This window comes from Labrus mixtus, chromosome 8, assembly GCF_963584025.1.
Source record: "Labrus mixtus chromosome 8, fLabMix1.1, whole genome shotgun sequence".
Classification (NCBI taxonomy): domain Eukaryota; kingdom Metazoa; phylum Chordata; class Actinopteri; order Labriformes; family Labridae; genus Labrus; species Labrus mixtus.
This window is the reverse complement of record NC_083619.1, coordinates 27,776,938-27,794,702: the sequence shown is the minus strand read 5'-3', so window position 1 is coordinate 27,794,702 and position 17,765 is coordinate 27,776,938. Positions and strand designations below refer to the sequence as shown.

At 45.0% G+C, this 17,765-nt stretch overlaps 1 protein-coding gene across 4 annotated transcripts in view; it reads left to right on the top strand.

Annotated features, from left to right (window-relative positions):
- Positions 1-17,765, top strand: part of LOC132978366 (disco-interacting protein 2 homolog C) — a 158,892-nt gene that overhangs the window by 124,176 nt on the left and 16,951 nt on the right. For 2 of the 4 annotated variants that reach the window (XM_061043505.1, XM_061043507.1), the window contains exons 12-26: positions 254-363; positions 1,597-1,699; positions 1,807-1,871; positions 2,237-2,330; positions 3,029-3,148; positions 3,247-3,361; positions 5,495-5,634; positions 6,196-6,332; positions 6,411-6,619; positions 7,246-7,360; positions 8,690-8,891; positions 9,032-9,132; positions 14,566-14,646; positions 15,136-15,259; positions 16,892-17,013. In XM_061043505.1, coding sequence (XP_060899488.1) covers positions 254-363; positions 1,597-1,699; positions 1,807-1,871; positions 2,237-2,330; positions 3,029-3,148; positions 3,247-3,361; positions 5,495-5,634; positions 6,196-6,332; positions 6,411-6,619; positions 7,246-7,360; positions 8,690-8,891; positions 9,032-9,132; positions 14,566-14,646; positions 15,136-15,259; positions 16,892-17,013 — 1,838 coding nt within the window. Of the gene's footprint in view, positions 1-253; positions 364-1,596; positions 1,700-1,806; positions 1,872-2,236; positions 2,331-3,028; positions 3,149-3,246; positions 3,362-5,494; positions 5,635-6,195; positions 6,333-6,410; positions 6,620-7,245; positions 7,361-8,689; positions 8,892-9,031; positions 9,142-14,565; positions 14,647-15,135; positions 15,260-16,891; positions 17,014-17,765 lie in introns of all 4 variants that reach the window. The other 2 variants (XM_061043506.1, XM_061043504.1) reach the window with 1 other exon arrangement.

The window sequence follows — 17,765 nt, the reverse complement described above, 5'->3', positions numbered from 1 at the left end:
TTTGTTTTGGATTTAAAAAATCAAAAAAAAATCAGGGAATCGAAAAAGAACAAGTACTTTGAGTTTTCTGTTGTATCTTTCATCACAACTGATTTACACAAGTGCTGGAATAAATTGCCCTGGACAATCTCCAGTGCGGCCCCAAAACACGAGATCTGTCACTAGTGAGGTGACAGTGTGTGTGTGTGTGTGTGTGTGTGTGTGTGTGTGTGTGTTTATCTCTGGTGTTTGATTTGTGTCTCTGTGTGTCCAGGCTGGCCCAAGTTGCTGTGGATCGTCACCGAGTCCAAACACCTCTCCAAACCTCCCCGAGACTGGTTTCCAAATATCAAGGACGCCAACCAGGACACGGCCTACATCGAGGTAACACACACACACACACACACAAACACACTGATGCATGTCTACTCTGGGGCTCTGAAACATTTCCACTCGGTGTAGTCGCGCTCGTTACTTGAATGGAAATCGATGGTGCTGCATGTCTTTCAGATTCAAATCACTGCAGAGTGGGTGTTTCTTTGTTTCTCCGCGCGGCCGCCCGGTCAATGCTCATCATCAGCTCTGCTTCATTTAGAATTTACCTGACTTCCCCTTAAAGCCGCGGGGGGAAGTAATTGCACCGGCAGCGAGGTGAAATGTCTCCTTGATTGCACCGGGGGATTGAAAAAAGGCCAAAAGGAAAAAATAATGAAAGACGAGGGTAGATTGAAAAACGATCGACAGGCCGCGTCTCAGACTGTCGGGACGGATTTAAACCACTCAAAGAGATGAAGTCTTTTCATATTTCTCAGCATCAGTAACTTCTTATCGTTCCAGGATCAAATCTTCACACGATTCACGACTTAATAGCAGCACAGATTGCGTTTTGATTAAAAACCGAGGATTCATCGTTTTGACAAAGACGGTATGTTATTTTTGGAAGGGATCAGGTTGATGCTCCACCTCACAGCACTCAGACACCATTTTGGTTTTTAAGGAGTTCAAGAAGAAGAACCTTGTATGCATCAATCCAGACCGCCGTTTCACGCCTTTGTGACGTTTCACCTTCAGTCTGAATGTTGCAGAGGGAGGTGAAGTGATCCCCTCTCTGTGTGTGTGCGTGTGTGTGCGTGTGTGTGTGTGTGTGTGTGTGTGTGTGTGTGTGTGTGTGTGTGTGTGTGTGTGTGTGTGTGTGTGTGTGTGTGTGTGTGTGTGTGTGTGTGTGTGTGTGTGTGTGTGTGTGTGTGTGTGTGTGTGTGTGTGTGTGTGTGTGTGTGTGTGTGTGTGTGTGTGGAGCTCTCGCAGACTGTACCACCAACATTACGCCCTCACAGAATCAATATGAATGTACGTGATGACGGCTGAGCTCACTTATGACACTTTTATCTCTACATCTGATTCTAGCCGACTTCCGGCGCCGACGCGAGTGGCCGCTTATCCAGTAGCTCCGTCCCTGTCGAATTCGTTTTTAATATTTTATCGGTGTTTTTGCTAACCTTACTTTTTTAGTACACTTAAGCTCTCCCTCTGTTGGATTCACTTCTTTGTTTGAATCCTCCCAAACACCACAAAGTAGAATCAGCATTAAGTCGACTCCCTCTTCTTCTGTGTGTGCAGTATAAGACGTGTAAGGACGGCAGCGTCCTCGGCGTGACGGTGATGAGGATAGCCATGCTCACACACTGCCAGGCGCTCACACAGTCCTGCTCCTACACTGAAGGTAACACACACACACACACACACTCACACACACACTCACACATTGTACACTCATTAAACTTTACATATACAGTAATGTGACGTTTGTGTTCCTCTGTCCTCGTTCAGCGGAGACCGTGGTGAATGTATTAGACTTCAAGAAGGAAGTGGGGCTGTGGCACGCCGTCCTGACAGTAAGACACAAACGTTTCAAATTATGAATGAAAGAAGAACAGTTAACTTTTATTTAATTAAAAATCTTTAATTCATATCTTAATACAAAATTGATGTTCTTCCTTAAATGCTTTTCATATGACGCAAACATTAAAAAACATTGTGTGTGTGTGTGTGTGTGTGTGTGTGTGTGTGTGTGTGTGTGTGTGTGTGTGTGTGTGTGTGTGTGTGTGTGTGTGTGTGTGTGTGTGTGTGTGTGTGAGTGTGTGTGTGTGTGTGTGTGTGTGTGTGTGTGTGTGTGTGTGTGTGTGTGTGTGTGTGTGTGTGTGTGTGTGTGTGTGTGTGTGTGTGTGTGTGTGTGTGTGTGTGTGTGTGTCTCTGTCAGAGTGTGATGAACATGATGCACGTCATCAGTATCCCCTACGCCCTCATGAAGGTCAACCCTCTGTCCTGGATCCAAAAAGTCTGCCAGTACAAAGGTAAACCAGTCAGCTGGTTTTTACTACTAACCAGGATGTGATTGTTATTTTAAGAATCTGAAAACATAGTGTTTTAGTCGAGACCACAACGAGACCACGACCTGCCTGAGACCAGACTGCTCCGAGACCAAGGCAAGACCAAGACATTCAGGGATCTAGACTGAGTCAAGACCAAGACATTTAGGGATCTAGACCAAGACATTTAGGGATCTAGACCAAGACATTTAGGGGTCGAGACTGAGTCAAGACCAAGACATTTAGGGGTCGAGACTGAGTCAAGACCAAGACATTTAGGGATCGAGACTGAGTCAAGACCAAGACATTCAGGGATCGAGACTGAGTCAAGACCAAGACATTCAGGGATCTAGACTGAGTCAAGACCAAGACATTCAGGGATCGAGACTGAGTCAAGACCAAGACATTCAGGGATCTAGACTGAGTCAAGACCAAGACATTCAGGGATCTAGACTGAGTCAAGACCAAGACATTTAGGGATCTAGACCGAGTCAAGACCAAGACATTTAGGGATCGAGACCGAGTCAAGACCAAGACATTTAGGGGTCGAGACTGAGTCAAGACCAAGACATTTAGGGATCGAGACCAATGCAGGATCAAGACCAAAGCAGGGCACCTAAGACGCTCTTTCAAAAATGATAAAAGTTCTAACCTGTGATGCTGGTGTGTGTTTCGGTGTCCAGCTAAGGTGGCGTGTGTGAAGTCTCGGGACATGCACTGGGCTCTGGTGGCCCATCGGGACCAGCGAGACATCAACCTCGGCTCCCTGCGCATGCTGGTGGTGGCTGATGGATCAAATCCCTGTAAGAACTCTCTCTAACAAGTTTCAGTTTGATGAGAGATTGAAGCTGCTTCTTGACGTCCAAAACAACCTTCTGACTTTTTAAATGTTGTCTCTCAGGGTCGATCTCCTCCTGCGACGCCTTCCTCAACGTCTTCCAGTCCAAAGGTTTGAAGCCCGAGGTCATTTGTCCCTGTGCCAGCTCCCCCGAGGCTCTGACTGTCGCAATCAGGAGGTACACACAAACACACACACAGAAACACACTCACACACACATACAGGCAAAAACAAACACATATCCAGGGGCGCTGCTGCTCCCCCAAAATGGAGCTGCTGCTCATCCCAAAATGTGCAAATTTTGCAGTGACAGTCGGAAACCTCCCTAAGGGGGCCCCATCTGACAGCACTCACTCTCATTGCCCCTGAAATTAACCACTCAGTCACAACACGTTCTCCTGATATCTGTCCCCAACGTGCGTTTTGAAACGATGGAAAAAAGTAGTTTCAGGTTATTCTTTTTTAGAACATATTTTTTATTTGATTCACAGAAGAAAAAAAAAACTTTACGATGGGGATGCTTTTTAGTTACACTTTTCCGACTTATCATGTAGTTTTTACATGTCATGTTACAAAATACATATCTATATCCATACATGTATACACACACCCATTCATTCATTGATTCATACATTAGATAGACGTAGACTTACAAACATGCTTCTAAACACACCAGTCACATCTTTTCTACCATCCTTTTTTTCTCCATTGACTCAAAAACTTCTGTAAACATTTTGGTAGATTTCTATCCATTAAAAAAACAAGTGCAGATGTTTATTTTTAAAGGAGACTTTTTCCATTTACTGATGTGTTCAACTTTAGTTTGAGTTTACCTCTTCCACACGTCTACTCTCACAACTTCTAATCTAATACATTTGTCACTTTTAATCCAAACTTTAACTAAAAGTACTTAAATGATTGTTTCTTGTGACTTTCCTCTGGTGGGTTATCAGTGATTATTATCAGTAGATAAGTCGTTCTTTTTATCGTCTTTTAAAGCCCCGCCTCTCATTTAAGACATTTTAACTTCTGACTTTTCAGTTTTGTGTTTTTGGAAGCGGCTAAGTAAAAAAACCTTTAAACATCCATTACAGTCGATGCAGGTTTCAGCTGTGATTTAAGCGCCCTGCTTTTCATTAAGACACCGTAAAAGCCTTTCTGTGTGTGTGTGTGTGTGTGTGTGTGTGTGTGTGTGTGTGTGTGTGTGTGTGTGTGTGTGTGTGTGTGTGTGTGTGTGTGTGTGTGTGTGTGTGTGTGTGTGTGTGTGTGTGTGTGTGTGTGTGTGTGTGTGTGTGTGTGTGTGCGCGTGTGTGTGTGTGTTTAAGTTAATGTGTGTGTGTTTGTGCCACACACAGGCTAATAAATAGCACTTTGCCTCAGCGGGTGTGTCAGTAATGAACTCCCTTTATTTTCAGAGGAGCTGCTTTAGGTCTCATAAAAGTCACAGATAGAAACCACCTTCACACCCTGGTGTAAAACTGAGGCCCTCACATCTCCCACATATTGTCCTGACTTTCCAAATACGCGATTTTTGGAAGTTTTCTTCTCTTTCTTTACACGGTATCACCTTTAAAAAAGTTTAAGAATCGTCCTTGCACTTCCAAAAGTGATCTCCGTTGTTTTTAGACTTCCTGCTCTCGACTCTGATTCACAAAACTCTTTTCGCAAATTGTTCTTCCTGAAACAGAAACAAACTTTTTCATTTCCAACTGAAAAGAGTCAGACCAGTCACAAGACAGAAGGCGGGACATAACGTTGGGATGAATTTGATTGGATCGTTAGCTTCGACAAAGCTTTGTAAATGGCTGAAAAATGAGTACACGCCCCTGAGTCCTCAGACGTTTGAAATGTTTAATTAGATTTAAGAAATACTCTGATGATGATTTATTGAAATATATTTGGCAGATAAATGAACATTTCACAAAGTAACGTTGGATTAAAGAGGCAGAGGCTGAAATGAGAGTTTTTACTGACTCCAGTATCAGATGAATAAGGAGGTTTTTGAGCTGAAAATCATTTAAATGTCCTCTACAGGTTTCACAGACTGATGACATGAAATCTGAACATGAGGAGAAGATGGGATCTTTAATACAAAAATCTGCAAACATTTCTTTGCTTTCCAATAATTCCAGCAAACGTCCTCGCCTATTACTAAACCACTTCTCACTGAATGAAACCTTCCTGTACTTTTTTTTAAATATCCCAGAACTTCCCTCATTCTTTGAATTTATTATGACGATTATTAGAGCAACACAGCACTCCATCAGCCTCCATGAAATCTGATTGGCTGTCTCTGCTGCTCCTCCTACAGGCCCTTGGAGGAGGGCAGCACCCCTCCTGGTCGCGGCGTCTTGTCCATGCAGGGTCTGAGTCACGGCGTGATCCGGGTGGACTCAGAGGAGAAGCTGTCGGTCCTCACGCTGCAGGATGTCGGCTCCGTCATGCCCGGAGGTGAGTCGAGTGGTCCAGGTGTTCATACTGAACCTTAAATAAACCTTTCACTTTTTAAATTCAATTTAAGATCAGTTTGAATGCTTTTGAATACAAATCCCGCCCAAGATGTTCTTGAGTCAAATGTTTGTGAATCAGCGTTCACTCCTTAATTTCTTCTGACAAATCCTCTATCCTTTGTTTTTGTCCTTCTGTGCTTCTTGTTTTTGATTATTAAGAATTGTAAGCAAACTCCTTCACTCTGCCAAAATGCAAATCTATGTTGGCAACTTCTGAGTACCAAAACGTTGCTTACAAATATGAGCAACTTCAGACAATATCAGGAATTAGTTAGCAACATTTGATTCCTACACCTCCTTTGAAATAGATGTTTGTTTTAAGTTTTGGTACTTTTTCATTCCATCGATTATTAAATAACAGAGATTGGATTGGTCTTGAAGGAAGTGGCATCAAATATCTACAAAGTAAAGAAACATTTTGATAACCTTACTCAGTACACGTCTTCTTTCTGTCAGGTACACTCGTACTTTAAATTCAAAGTGTCTGTTTGTCTGTCTGCAGGTTTGATGTGTGTGGTGAGGCCTGAAGGTGTTCCTCAGCTCTGCAAAACTGACGAGATTGGAGAGTTGTGCGTTTGTACCGTTGCCACGGGAACCTCTTACTACGGTTTAGCCGGCATGACCAAGAACACGTTCGAGGTAAGTGTGTTTGGTTTATTTTCTCCTGGTCTCCCCTAAAAAACGGTTTTCTTACTTTGTCTCTGAACACACCTTTAGGTCTTCCCCACGTCAAACAACGGGGCTCCCATCAGTGAGTTCCCCTTCACCAGGACCGGCCTGCTGGGCTTCATCGGGCCTGCGGGTCTGATCTTTGTGGCCGGGAAGATGGATGGTCTGATGGTGGTCGGGACGCGCCAGCACAACGCTGACGACATCGTGGCTACGGCGCTCGCTGTGGAGCCGATGAAGTTTGTGTACAGGGGAAGGTTAGTGTTGTTGACCGGTCTGTGTCAGGGGGCCCCAGAGGGCTGTCAAACTTTGAACCACAGCAGTGACCCAAAATGTGCAAATTTTGCAATGACAGTATGAAACCTCCCTACGCGGGCCCCATCCGACAGCATTCGCTCTCATTGCCCAGCTGACCGCTGGTGGGAGGGCCCCCAATTAACTTTTGACCAGGGCCCCCATCAGACTCCAGAATCTGCCACTGGCAACTGCTTGGGGCGACAGACTAGTAGTATGTCAAACTCTGAACCCCAGAATGCGCAAATTTTGCAATGACAGTAGGAAACCTCCCTATAGGGGCCCCATCTGGCAGCATTCACTCTCATTGCCCCCCATCGGACTCTAGAATCGCCACTGCCAGGGGCGTTGCTTGTCAACAGGCAAGGCAGCATGGGGCCCCACACCAGTAGGGGGGCCCAGAGGCATGTCAAACTTTGAACCACAGCAGCAAACCCAAAATGTGCAAATTTTGCAATGACAATAGGGAACCTCCCTATGTGGGCCCCATCTGGCAGCATTCACTCTCTTTGGCCCCAAAATTAAATTTTGCCTAGGGCCCCCATCGGACTCTAGAATCGCCACTGAGTCCGTGTGTCCATGTCTCCAGGATTGCCGTGTTCTCCATCACGGTTCTTCACGACGAGAGGATGGTGGTCGTGGCGGAGCAGCGGCCCGACTCCACCGAGGAGGACAGCTTCCAGTGGATGAGCCGAGTCCTGCAGGTCAAACACTTTTCAAACATGGCCGCTCTGTGTCAGTGTCCATTTTGTTTTCTCATGAAACCTCGTTTTCTCTCGGGGAATGTGTTGATATTTTCAAGAAGTTGATAGATCAACAGGTAAGGTCCTGATGTTTATTCAGTCTTCCTGCTGAGACGGGTGAGGCTGCAATGGATTAAAATATTCACACAGGACACACATTCTTTGGACATCACATTTCTGTCTCTTAGAATCTGTCAGACTCTCGTTATCTCGCTACACACACACACACACACACACACACACACACAGATATGATAATGTACTGTACGTTCATATGGTGCAGATACAAATCTCAGTGGTAGCTCCGGCTCCTCATCTCTCTCTGAGCCCGCATGGAGACTGCGGTCAAACTATAAAAGCCGTCTGCATTTTTACGACTGCAATAAAACCCCAGATCTTTCTATTCCTTCAGCATCTCACATTTTTCCACCGAGCTCTTCATGGTCAGAGACACACTCATCGTTCATCTGGATTACTGGATGTAACATTAGATCGCATAAATCCCAAATGAGCAGGGGGGCGTGTCCAGACTTTCTGGACTGGGGAACTGACCTGTGCAGGGGTGGCCTGAAGTTTGTGTGCACAAATATGAATGAAAAGCATTTATTTACCTAATCTGTCTCCACCAATCACTTTAATGTTTAAGTAACAAAAAGATAATTGCAACAGCAACATCTTCTAAAACAATACATAAGTCGAAAGTCACAATTTAAATCCGCACACTGAAAACTATGAGCTGCCTGAATGGTGGATTTCAACATACGTCCCACTTCTGGCAAGTGTATTCTAACTCTGACACCTAGTGTTTAAAACGGGTACTGCAGTCCAAATTCTAAACATTATAGAGAGCTGTCTCCCCCCCCCCCCTCCTCTCTAGAGTCCATGCTCACTCAGGTCACCATGTGGTGGACTCTGAAGCTTCAGTGTTTATCCAGCTCTGCATGGGTCTGTAAACCTTTCTGTGTTCTAACCTCTCTCCATTTTTCAAAAGCATCGCCAATATTGATCCTAGTTTGGATTTCAACATACGTCCCACTTCTGGCAAGGCAAATAGCAAATCGTAGTTGAGGATTTTGGGTGGCCAATAAGATTTCCCATGGCCACCCCTTTGGGCACGCCCCTGCCAATAAGGGACCTTTTTGTAATCCTGCTGAACCTGTCCAAAAAGCCTTTATACTCTGCTCATAAGAATGATTATATTTATGAAACTTAAACAACTTTATTTGCCTCCTAAGATGCCGTTTGTTTTGTCTCTAACGGTGTTTTTCTGTCACATTTTGAACGTTCCAGGCTATAGATGGTATCCATCAGGTGGGGGTGTACTGCCTGGCCCTCGTGCCCTCCAACACTCTGCCTAAGACTCCCCTGGGTGGCATCCACCTGTCAGAGACCAAGCAGCTGTTCCTGGAGGGGTCGCTGCACCCCTGCAACGTGCTTATGTGTCCGCACACCTGCGTCACCAACCTGCCCAAACCGCGGCAGAAACAGCCAGGTGGGTGGAGCGTGAACGAACGAGTTGTTGTTAAGTCGGCTACACACTGACTGCAGCGGGAGCTAAGAGGTTTCAGTTTTACTGCACAGTCCCATGACATGTGTATAAAACCTTCGTCTTCTCTTCCTCGTCTCCCTCAGAGATCGGTCCTGCGTCGGTGATGGTCGGGAACCTGGTGTCGGGGAAGAGGATCGCTCAGGCCAGCGGCAGAGATCTGGGTCAGATTGAAGACAATGACCAGGCAAGGAAGGTGTGTGTGAGAGCGGGGCTGCTGGTTTTCACCATAGTCTTCATCACACACACACACACACACTTTTTCTTGTCTTTGAATCCATTTTTCATTTTCATTTTAATCACAGTCATACTCCTCATCTTAGTTCCATCTGTTTGGATCATTTCCTGTCAGTTCCTTTCCCAGAAGTTTACCCTTTAATTTACATTAAAGGAGCCGTATGTCTCTCTGACCCCTAGTGTTTAAAATGGGTACTGCAGTCTCAATTCTAAACATTGTAGAGCTGTCTCCCCCCCCCCCCCCCCCCCCCCCTCCTCTCTAGAGTCCATGCTCACACAGGTCACCATGTGGTGGACTCTGAAGCTTCAGTGTTTATCCAGCTCTGCATGGGTCTGTAAACCTTTCTGTGTTCTAACCTCTCTCCATTTTTCAAAAAGCATCTCCAATATTGATCCTAGTTTGAGCACGTTTCTGCTCGTGGAGCTTATTAGAAACATGCAGAGGCTTTTTAGGTCGGGTACAATCACTTCTATCTGAACCACTTCTCTTGCCCGCTTCCATCGCTGCAACACCTGTTGACCTGATAACTGCTCTCATATCTGGTAAACCGAGGGGCGTCCAAAACGGCCGTGTTGGGGGGGTCGCCTTAAAACCGCCTACCTTCTCTGGTCCAAACAAATCCAGAGCATTCAGAATCTAAAGTTAGAAGGAGGACATACTGGCTGCTGCATTGTTGTCAGAGAAGCCAACACTTCAACATAGCATGTTTCCTTAATGTCTGATCAGATAGTAAGTTCACTTTATCATTTCAGTCAGTAGATACCTTACTGATTGGACCTTTAAATTAATTAATTTATTACAGCTTTCATTGTACAAGTGAAGAAGCAATTTGTTTGTTGCTTCTAATTAAGCTAAATTTACATTTAAAGGAATTTCAGATGGAAATTGGTCTTCTCTTTTAACGTGTTCAATACGGACATTAAAATGAAGCTTAGCTTAAAATAAAGTCTCATGCCGACTGGTGATGGCTATGAAAGTGTGGGAAGAAGGTGATTGTGTTTGAGTGCTGCTCTGCTCAGGTCATATTCGTGCAAACAGAAGAGAATAAAACAGAAAGAGCTGGTGTTGCAAACAAAATCATCCAAATATGCAAAAAGTTAAGAGAAGAGGAGAAGAAAACAGAAAGTAATGAAAGTGGAGACACAACAACAGACGATGGAGAGGAACATGCGGTCTGTGAAACTGACACACCTGATTGTTCTCTCGTCTTGGAGCTGAAAATGTGAAATGTGATCAGTAACACACTCTGCAGACTCTAACCAGAAGAGACAGGACAGCACACACAGTGAGGCTGCAGCAGTCTGTCACCAGCTGCTCGCGCAACATGCTGCTCGTCTGGTTTTTACGCTCCGATGTCACCAAAAAGAAGGAAACATTTATGCAGAGAGACGTGTTATCTCGTTTTTTGGCAACTTTTCTCAGCAGATGAAGCAGAGGGTCGGACTTTAGTTTTTACTTTAGGAGGGAATTTGGTTGAATTTTTCTGGCAGGCGAGATCTGGGTCAAAAGGATACGATAATAATTCTTGAAATAATGTCTAGACTTTAAAGTAAATTCTTGCTGTTCAGTTGATATTTGCGTCGGTGTCTGCTGCTGGATGATCATCGGGTTGTGCAGCTTTTATTCTTAAATGTTCTCATGGTTGTTGCTCCTCCTCCTCCTCCTGCTGCTGCGTCTCGCTGTCAATATGTCCATTAACTTACTCATCATTCATCCATCACAGCATGCATGACTTCACATCTCTGAGGTACCTCCTCCTCCTCCTCCTCCTCCTCCTCTTCCTCCTCCTCTCCATGTCCATCCCGTCTGAAAACCCAGCCCTCTGTGTGAATGAGCTCCTCTTACTCTTCAGAGTGTCGGTGCTGCTGTTTTTTTCTTTTTGTGTTTGTGTGATTCTGTGAAATGTGATTTAGCTCGAGTGCCTTCTCAGATTCCTCTTGTGATTATATTTATTTAGCCAGCAAAGGTCGACTGAGCTCTGCGCTGCAAAACACTGAGTCTGACTCAAACACAGAGCCGCTGTAGTCCAGAGTTAGACTACAGAGATCAACAGGGGGGTAACAAGAGATGCAAGATCCACTTTTTTTCAGATTCTTAAACATATGTATCGATATTTTTACATCATAACTATTAATGTTGTTGTTGTTGTTGTTGTTGTTGTTGTTGGTATCTTGTGTGAGGCTACACATAGCTGTAGTAAACCCAGCATTGCATTCCATTGAGCTGGCTTCACATACAAACAGGAAGCAGCAACAACTGTTAGGTTTTTCAAATTAAAATCTTAAACTGAGATGTAAGAATTGTACTTTTTAACATATAGAAGAAGCTGTTCAATCTCGTCTGAACGTCGTCATGGAGACGATTTGTGGACGCTTCTCACAGTTCAGTCTGAACGTCTCTAAAGAAGTGAGACCGAGCGAGTTGATAAAGTTTAAAGTGACCAACCTAACCTGTGACTCATAGTTCATTCTGTGTCAATGTCTGTGCAATGTGAAGCTACGAGCTAACCAAAGAGCGCTAACATTAGCATGCTAACACAACAATGCAGGACACAGGCGATTACAGCTCGAGCCAAGGACAACTGTGTCCACCGCTTGCTCTTAATGGTTTTTGGAGGTGTGTCTCTGGAGGAGAGCGGAGGCTTCAGGACGGAGGAGGCGTGGCCAAACAGCAGTTTGTTTTGGTTTCATGCTGGTGCTCGACGGCGACATCTACTGGATCAACAAGTCGCCCATTCTCCCTTTAAAAGAGACTATATAGAGATAGTCGTAGAAATCCCTGAAATGTAAAATGTCCAAATAATTATCCACCATTGTTGTATTGTTTGTAGGGAAACAGTTAAAAAGGGGGGGGGTGTTCGGCCCGGCAGCAGAACATTTTGTCTTCAAATATTTCCATTTGAGCTCCGGGGGGCTCGAAGCAGCAGCGATTCAAAGTAGATCCCTCTAATGTCAGCTTTGTGATTTTAATAAAAATCTGGCTTTTAGATTCTGCTCTAAAGGTTTATCCGTCTTATTTAGAGATTTAAGAGACGTACAGTTCGTTACCCGCCAGGTGGTCGACGAGTTCAGTTTCAGTGAAATGATCGTCACGTCTGATAATGAAATCTGACACAACTGAGCTGCAGAGAGGTCGTTTTATTAACATGAGGATTCAGCACGGGCCCCCGCAGACTGATAATATTCAACTGAATGAGACCTGATGTTTATCTACAGCCTGGAATCTGACACACACACACACACACACACACACACACACACACACACACACACACACACACACACACACACACACACACACACACACACACACACACACACACACACACACAGAGGGTCTTTGTGTCGGTATTTGACATGGCGCTCCTCTCTCGTCGAGATAACAGGGTTTTTATCTGGAGGCAGGTTTCAGTTGGTTCCGTCTCTGGCTGCTGTCGAGCTCTGGAAGTTTAACTCAAGGTCACAGCTCCTCTTACGCCACAACACGATCCACAAAGAGAATTTCAGGTGTGCTGTTTTTTTTTGTTTTTTTTTAGAAGAAGAAAGCAAAAAACGTGACAACATTGAAATCAGCTCGACTAAATCACTAAAAGCGTCTGGACTTGTAAGGATCCGCTTTGACTGTGTTTAATGTTTCCTACATCTGTTGGTTGACATTCTTCATTGTGCAGCAACTCAAATATATACATTTACCATAAGGTTCAATGTATAAAACGCACTTTTAAAACTTGTTTTCTCATCTAAAATATGTGCTGCATCCAAAGCTGGGGGGGGGTTTGATTTGATCCAAAACAGGATCGGAAAACAGAGAAAAAGACAAAGGTACAAGACTGTGTTCATCATTGTTTTTTCAGGAGTGAAGGAACTACACTTCCCACAATCCATTGCGATTCCAACGAGACCCAATAGCACGTGCTCTCTTACTTTCCTCATATTCACACTTTTCTTTGACCGCGTGATGTTTTTCATCGAGGGGGGTTCATCTTTTGGACTTTTTTAAATGCACCTGTAGTGTAGGTTTATTGTTGGGCCAATCAAATATCAAAGGGGGGCCATGCCACCCATGGCCACGCCCCTGGTTGTATCTTCTGCAATGTCTCAAATATTTTATATTCAAGCTAGAAGAGAATTAAGACCTGAATTATCAAATAAGATAAGGATCCTGTGTTGAAGATTTTAAGGGGCGCTGGTGGGCAGGTGGTTGGTTCATGCGCCCCCTTTGTGGTGGCTGTGATCCTTGGGGTGGACAGCCCAGGTCGGGGTCCGACTTGTCGCTCCTTTCCTGCATGTTGTTCCCCACTCTCTCTCTCTCTTCCTGGTTTCAGACTCTGTCTACTGTCCTATCTTTACAATCGAGGCATAAAAACAAATCTTTAATAAATAAAGACAGAATGATTAAGAGAGATTGTGAGATTGAGATTTGTTCTCAATCCAGTCCTGGTTCTGGACCCCTCATGGCGGGCTCAGGCCACTGAAATGATGCACAGTCGTTGCACACGAGGCCTAACCGAGACAAACGCTCCCACCAAAACGCTCGCTTTGAATGCACGACGAGGAAAACTGAGAAAATCTGGAGATGAAGCAGACTTTCATTTGCCGCCATGAAAGTTTTATGAAAGCTTTCGAGTCGAGCCGACAAGCAGCTGAGTGATGTTTTCATCGGGGGGAGAAAGAAAAAAAACCTTCTCTAAATCTTTAAACCCGCCCGGGGGAGATTTTTGCAATGCGTGAATCTCGGTGGTGAGAAAATGAGAGCGACTACACGAGTTTAAACATTGAAACAGGAAGCGTTGGCCGACGACGAGCTGAGTGATGTTTTCATCAGGAGAACACTGTGGGGTTATGTTCCCCCCCCCCCCCACCGCTGAAAGGGTTCCTGTACGACAGAATCCCTCAGATTAACAGCATGATAACTGAGGCCGCCTCGCTCTCTGTGGCCGTCATGTAGAACTCACAGACGGTTAAAGAACACATTCTTTACTCGAGCACAAGAACACACACTCAGGAGAAAATCAGCTTGTAAAAGTAGACGTCCTGGTTCAATGGATACGGGAAAGTACAGATTCTGAATGTACTCGCCATGTAAGGGATTTTCTCCTGACCTAGTCGTGATATCGTGAGGAGTCGTGATCGACGGCGTCCAGAGGCTTTAGAGCTGAAGCTGCAGAAAGTCTGATGACATCACAGAACACAGCTTCAACAACACCATGAAGGAAAAACTTGATTTGTGTTTATCTTGTTTTTTTCCAGCAGCATCAACCCTTTTGTTGTAACATGGATGTGTGTGTGTGTGTGCGTGGGTCTCCTTGTGTATATTGGTGTGTAAATGTAACCCCCCCCCCAAACTCTAACTGGTGCCTCTTCTGTTTGTTTGTGATTTTAGTTCCTCTTCCTGTCCGAGGTGTTACAATGGAGAGCTCAGACCACTCCAGACCACGTCCTGTACACACTGCTCAACTCCAGGGTGAGACTCCACAACACACACACACACACACACACACACACACACACACACACACACACACACACACACTGTAAGCTGTAGAGTCAAAGGTCATTAAATCTTAAACACACGATATGAATGAGATATGAAGAAGTCCAAACAAACAGCACACACTGCAGAATGAGAGTAGAGTATGTGTGGTTCTTGTATTCCTGTTGTTTGTTGGTGTGAGAGAACACAGCCTGATAAAACATGCAGAAGAAGAAGAAGAGGCTGTAGCTGTGATTGAGTCGTTGTTTGAGTGTGTCAGTGTTGTTACTTTGCATAATGGCAATATGATCCGCGGGGTTTGTTTACAGCTGTTCCCCCGATGTGATGCAGCGACGGAAAATATGACATGACATCTGCTGATTGAATGTGTCAATCATTATTGTGTGTGTGTGTGTGTGTGTGTGTGTGTGTGTGTGTGTGTGTGTGTGTGTGTGTGTGTGTGTGTGTGACCTCCTGCAGGGTACGATAGCCAGCTCTCTGACTTGTGTCCAGCTTCATAAACGAGCTGAGAAGATCGCGGGCATGCTGGCTGAACGGGGCCACCTACAGGACGGGGACCACGTCGCCCTGGTCTACCCTCCAGGTAAACTCTGACCTCGCTTCATGCAAACACTCCTGACAGAGCTTTTCTTTTTTTTTTTTTTTAAAGATTAATTTTTGGGGCTTTTTGTGCCTTCGTTGGAGAGACGGGACAGTTGATAGAGTCGGAAATCAGGGAGAGAGAGAGTTGGGAATGACATGCGGGAAAGAAGCCACAGGTCGGATTCAAAACCTGGGCCGCCCGCTTGGAGGACCACAGCCTCCACACATGGGTCGCCCGCACTAACCAGCCAGAGCTTTTCTGCCCAGAAAAAAAACACTAGAACCGTTTTCACGTATGCACTCCGGATAATATCTAGATATTTACAGGAGGACTTCTCCGGAGATTCTCCCGAACTAGTCGTTCACATGTGCACCTCACAGCGGGGGACTTTCCCTGTCAGAGGGGGGGGGGGGGGGGGGGGGGGGGGGGGATTTCCTGAGGTAAGACGTGACGTAAATAAACAACGCGGAAGTAGTGGCCGAAGCAACAGAGTCCGCTACACGACGTTATAATGAGAATATTTGCCTTTATATCAATGCTACGTGTAATCCAATGGAATGACAACATCCAGAAAAGAGAGGAGAACAACATACTGACGAACAGAAAACAGAATGCAGACGTTTAATTAGAGCACGGAGATCGTAGTGGTCGCGTGCAGACACTTTAGTCAGTCACTGTATAAACATCATTCTCTTTCTATTGGCTCAAGTTGAAATCTCCGGAGTATATGCTGCTGCGTTCAGACATCAGCTCACTCGGATATTCTGCAGATAAAATACTAGAGGAGGAGAAACTCCGGGTAGACAAATCTCAGGAGTTTTTCAGGAGGTTTCCGTATGTGTGAAAAGGGTTTAGGTGACCACCTAAGACATGATGTGGCCGATTTGATGTGATGACACCTTAAAGTATCCGTCATCCTAGTGAAATAAAAGTGAACAAATAGTCTCATCAAGGTGACATGATTTGTTCTCTATCGACTGCAATACAGCAGAACTTTTCTAAAATCCTTGAACATAACGCTGACGTGTAATCAAGGACGGACTCTGGATGTTTTTAAATGAAGAGCTAATCGACAAAAAAAACATTCAGAGCAGCTCAGCGGATCGAAGAGAGAGAGAGAGAGCGAGAGAGAGAGAGAGAGAGAGAGGACACTGCAGGGAGGAAACTGAAGTGGAACAGAGAGGATTGTAATTTCCCTCCCGATACACAGATCTTCGTGTGCACGCATGCAGCTGTGCAGGAACAATTCCCCCGACACGAGGAGATTGTCTTAAAGCAGCGTTCCATTAATCTCCGCTCAATACTTAACCACCTCGCCTCTGTGATAGTGTGTGCGATTGTTTCCTCTCCTAGCCTCCCTTTCATCCCTCCTTTCCTTCCCAATCTGACTTCTTCTCTTGTCCCGTCACTTCCTCTTCCAATTGGCCCTTCTTTCCTCCTTTCCTCCCTTTGCTTAACCTTTTCCTTTTTTCCTTTCCTTACTTGTGTCCTTTTTTATTCAAATGTTCTCCCCCTCTCTCCTTTCCTTCTTTCCTCTTCCCTTTTTCTCCATCCCTAACCTCCTCTTTTTATCTTCCTCCGTTCTGTTGCTTCCCGTCTACATCTCTCTTTTCTTTTCCTCTCCTCCTCCAGGCATCGACCTCATCGTGGCGTTTTACGGCTGCTTGTACGCCGGTTGTGTGCCGATCACCGTGCGACCGCCTCATCCTCAGAACATCGCCACCACGCTGCCCACTGTCAAGATGATCGTGGAGGTAAAAACCCAATGAACGCTTTATTAACACATGTTGTCTCACTCTGTATCACTTATTATATGTAAGCAGGACAAACATCGAATTCACTGCAGAGAAAAACAAAATTATCTTCTTTCCTTTCATCCCAATTTTACCATTTAATTAAAAAATACATCTTCGGGAAATTCCAGAAATAAATGAAAGAAATCCAGGGAGGCGTGGCTGTTTGGAAAGACGAAAGAGATGGGGTTCCCCCTGCGCTGCGATGATGTCAGCGAGTGCAGCTCTCTTTTTTGTTCACAATGTTACCTGCTTACGAGAAAACCCCTGCTCAGAGCGCACAGAGGTTCCTGTTCTAACAAATATTTGCGAGCCAGCTTGGAGAGTTGCGGGTATCTCTCGTGTATCTCACCTCAGCGGGCTGCAGAGAGACGAGTCTCTCTCCTGTACGTTTGCATCTCCTGAATCGCGCCCTGCTGGTTGCGCCTGCCACAACATAACTGTCTTTACCTACTGAGGTTAAGAGAAGGTAAGAAATATGTCAAGTTACACTGAGGGCGCCCTCTGCTGGATCAAACTTCAAACCACTTCAGACTTCCTGATATGAATGGCTCATTACAGTTGAAATGTAAACTTCATCCCCCAGGTTAGAATTTTGAATAAAAAGTGACAGCCTTGCTGGTCCGATTTGAAACCTGATGCCCGTTTCAAGGACAACAGCCTCTGTACATAAGGCGTGAGGACTAACCATTCGAGTAGCAGACTGCCATCAT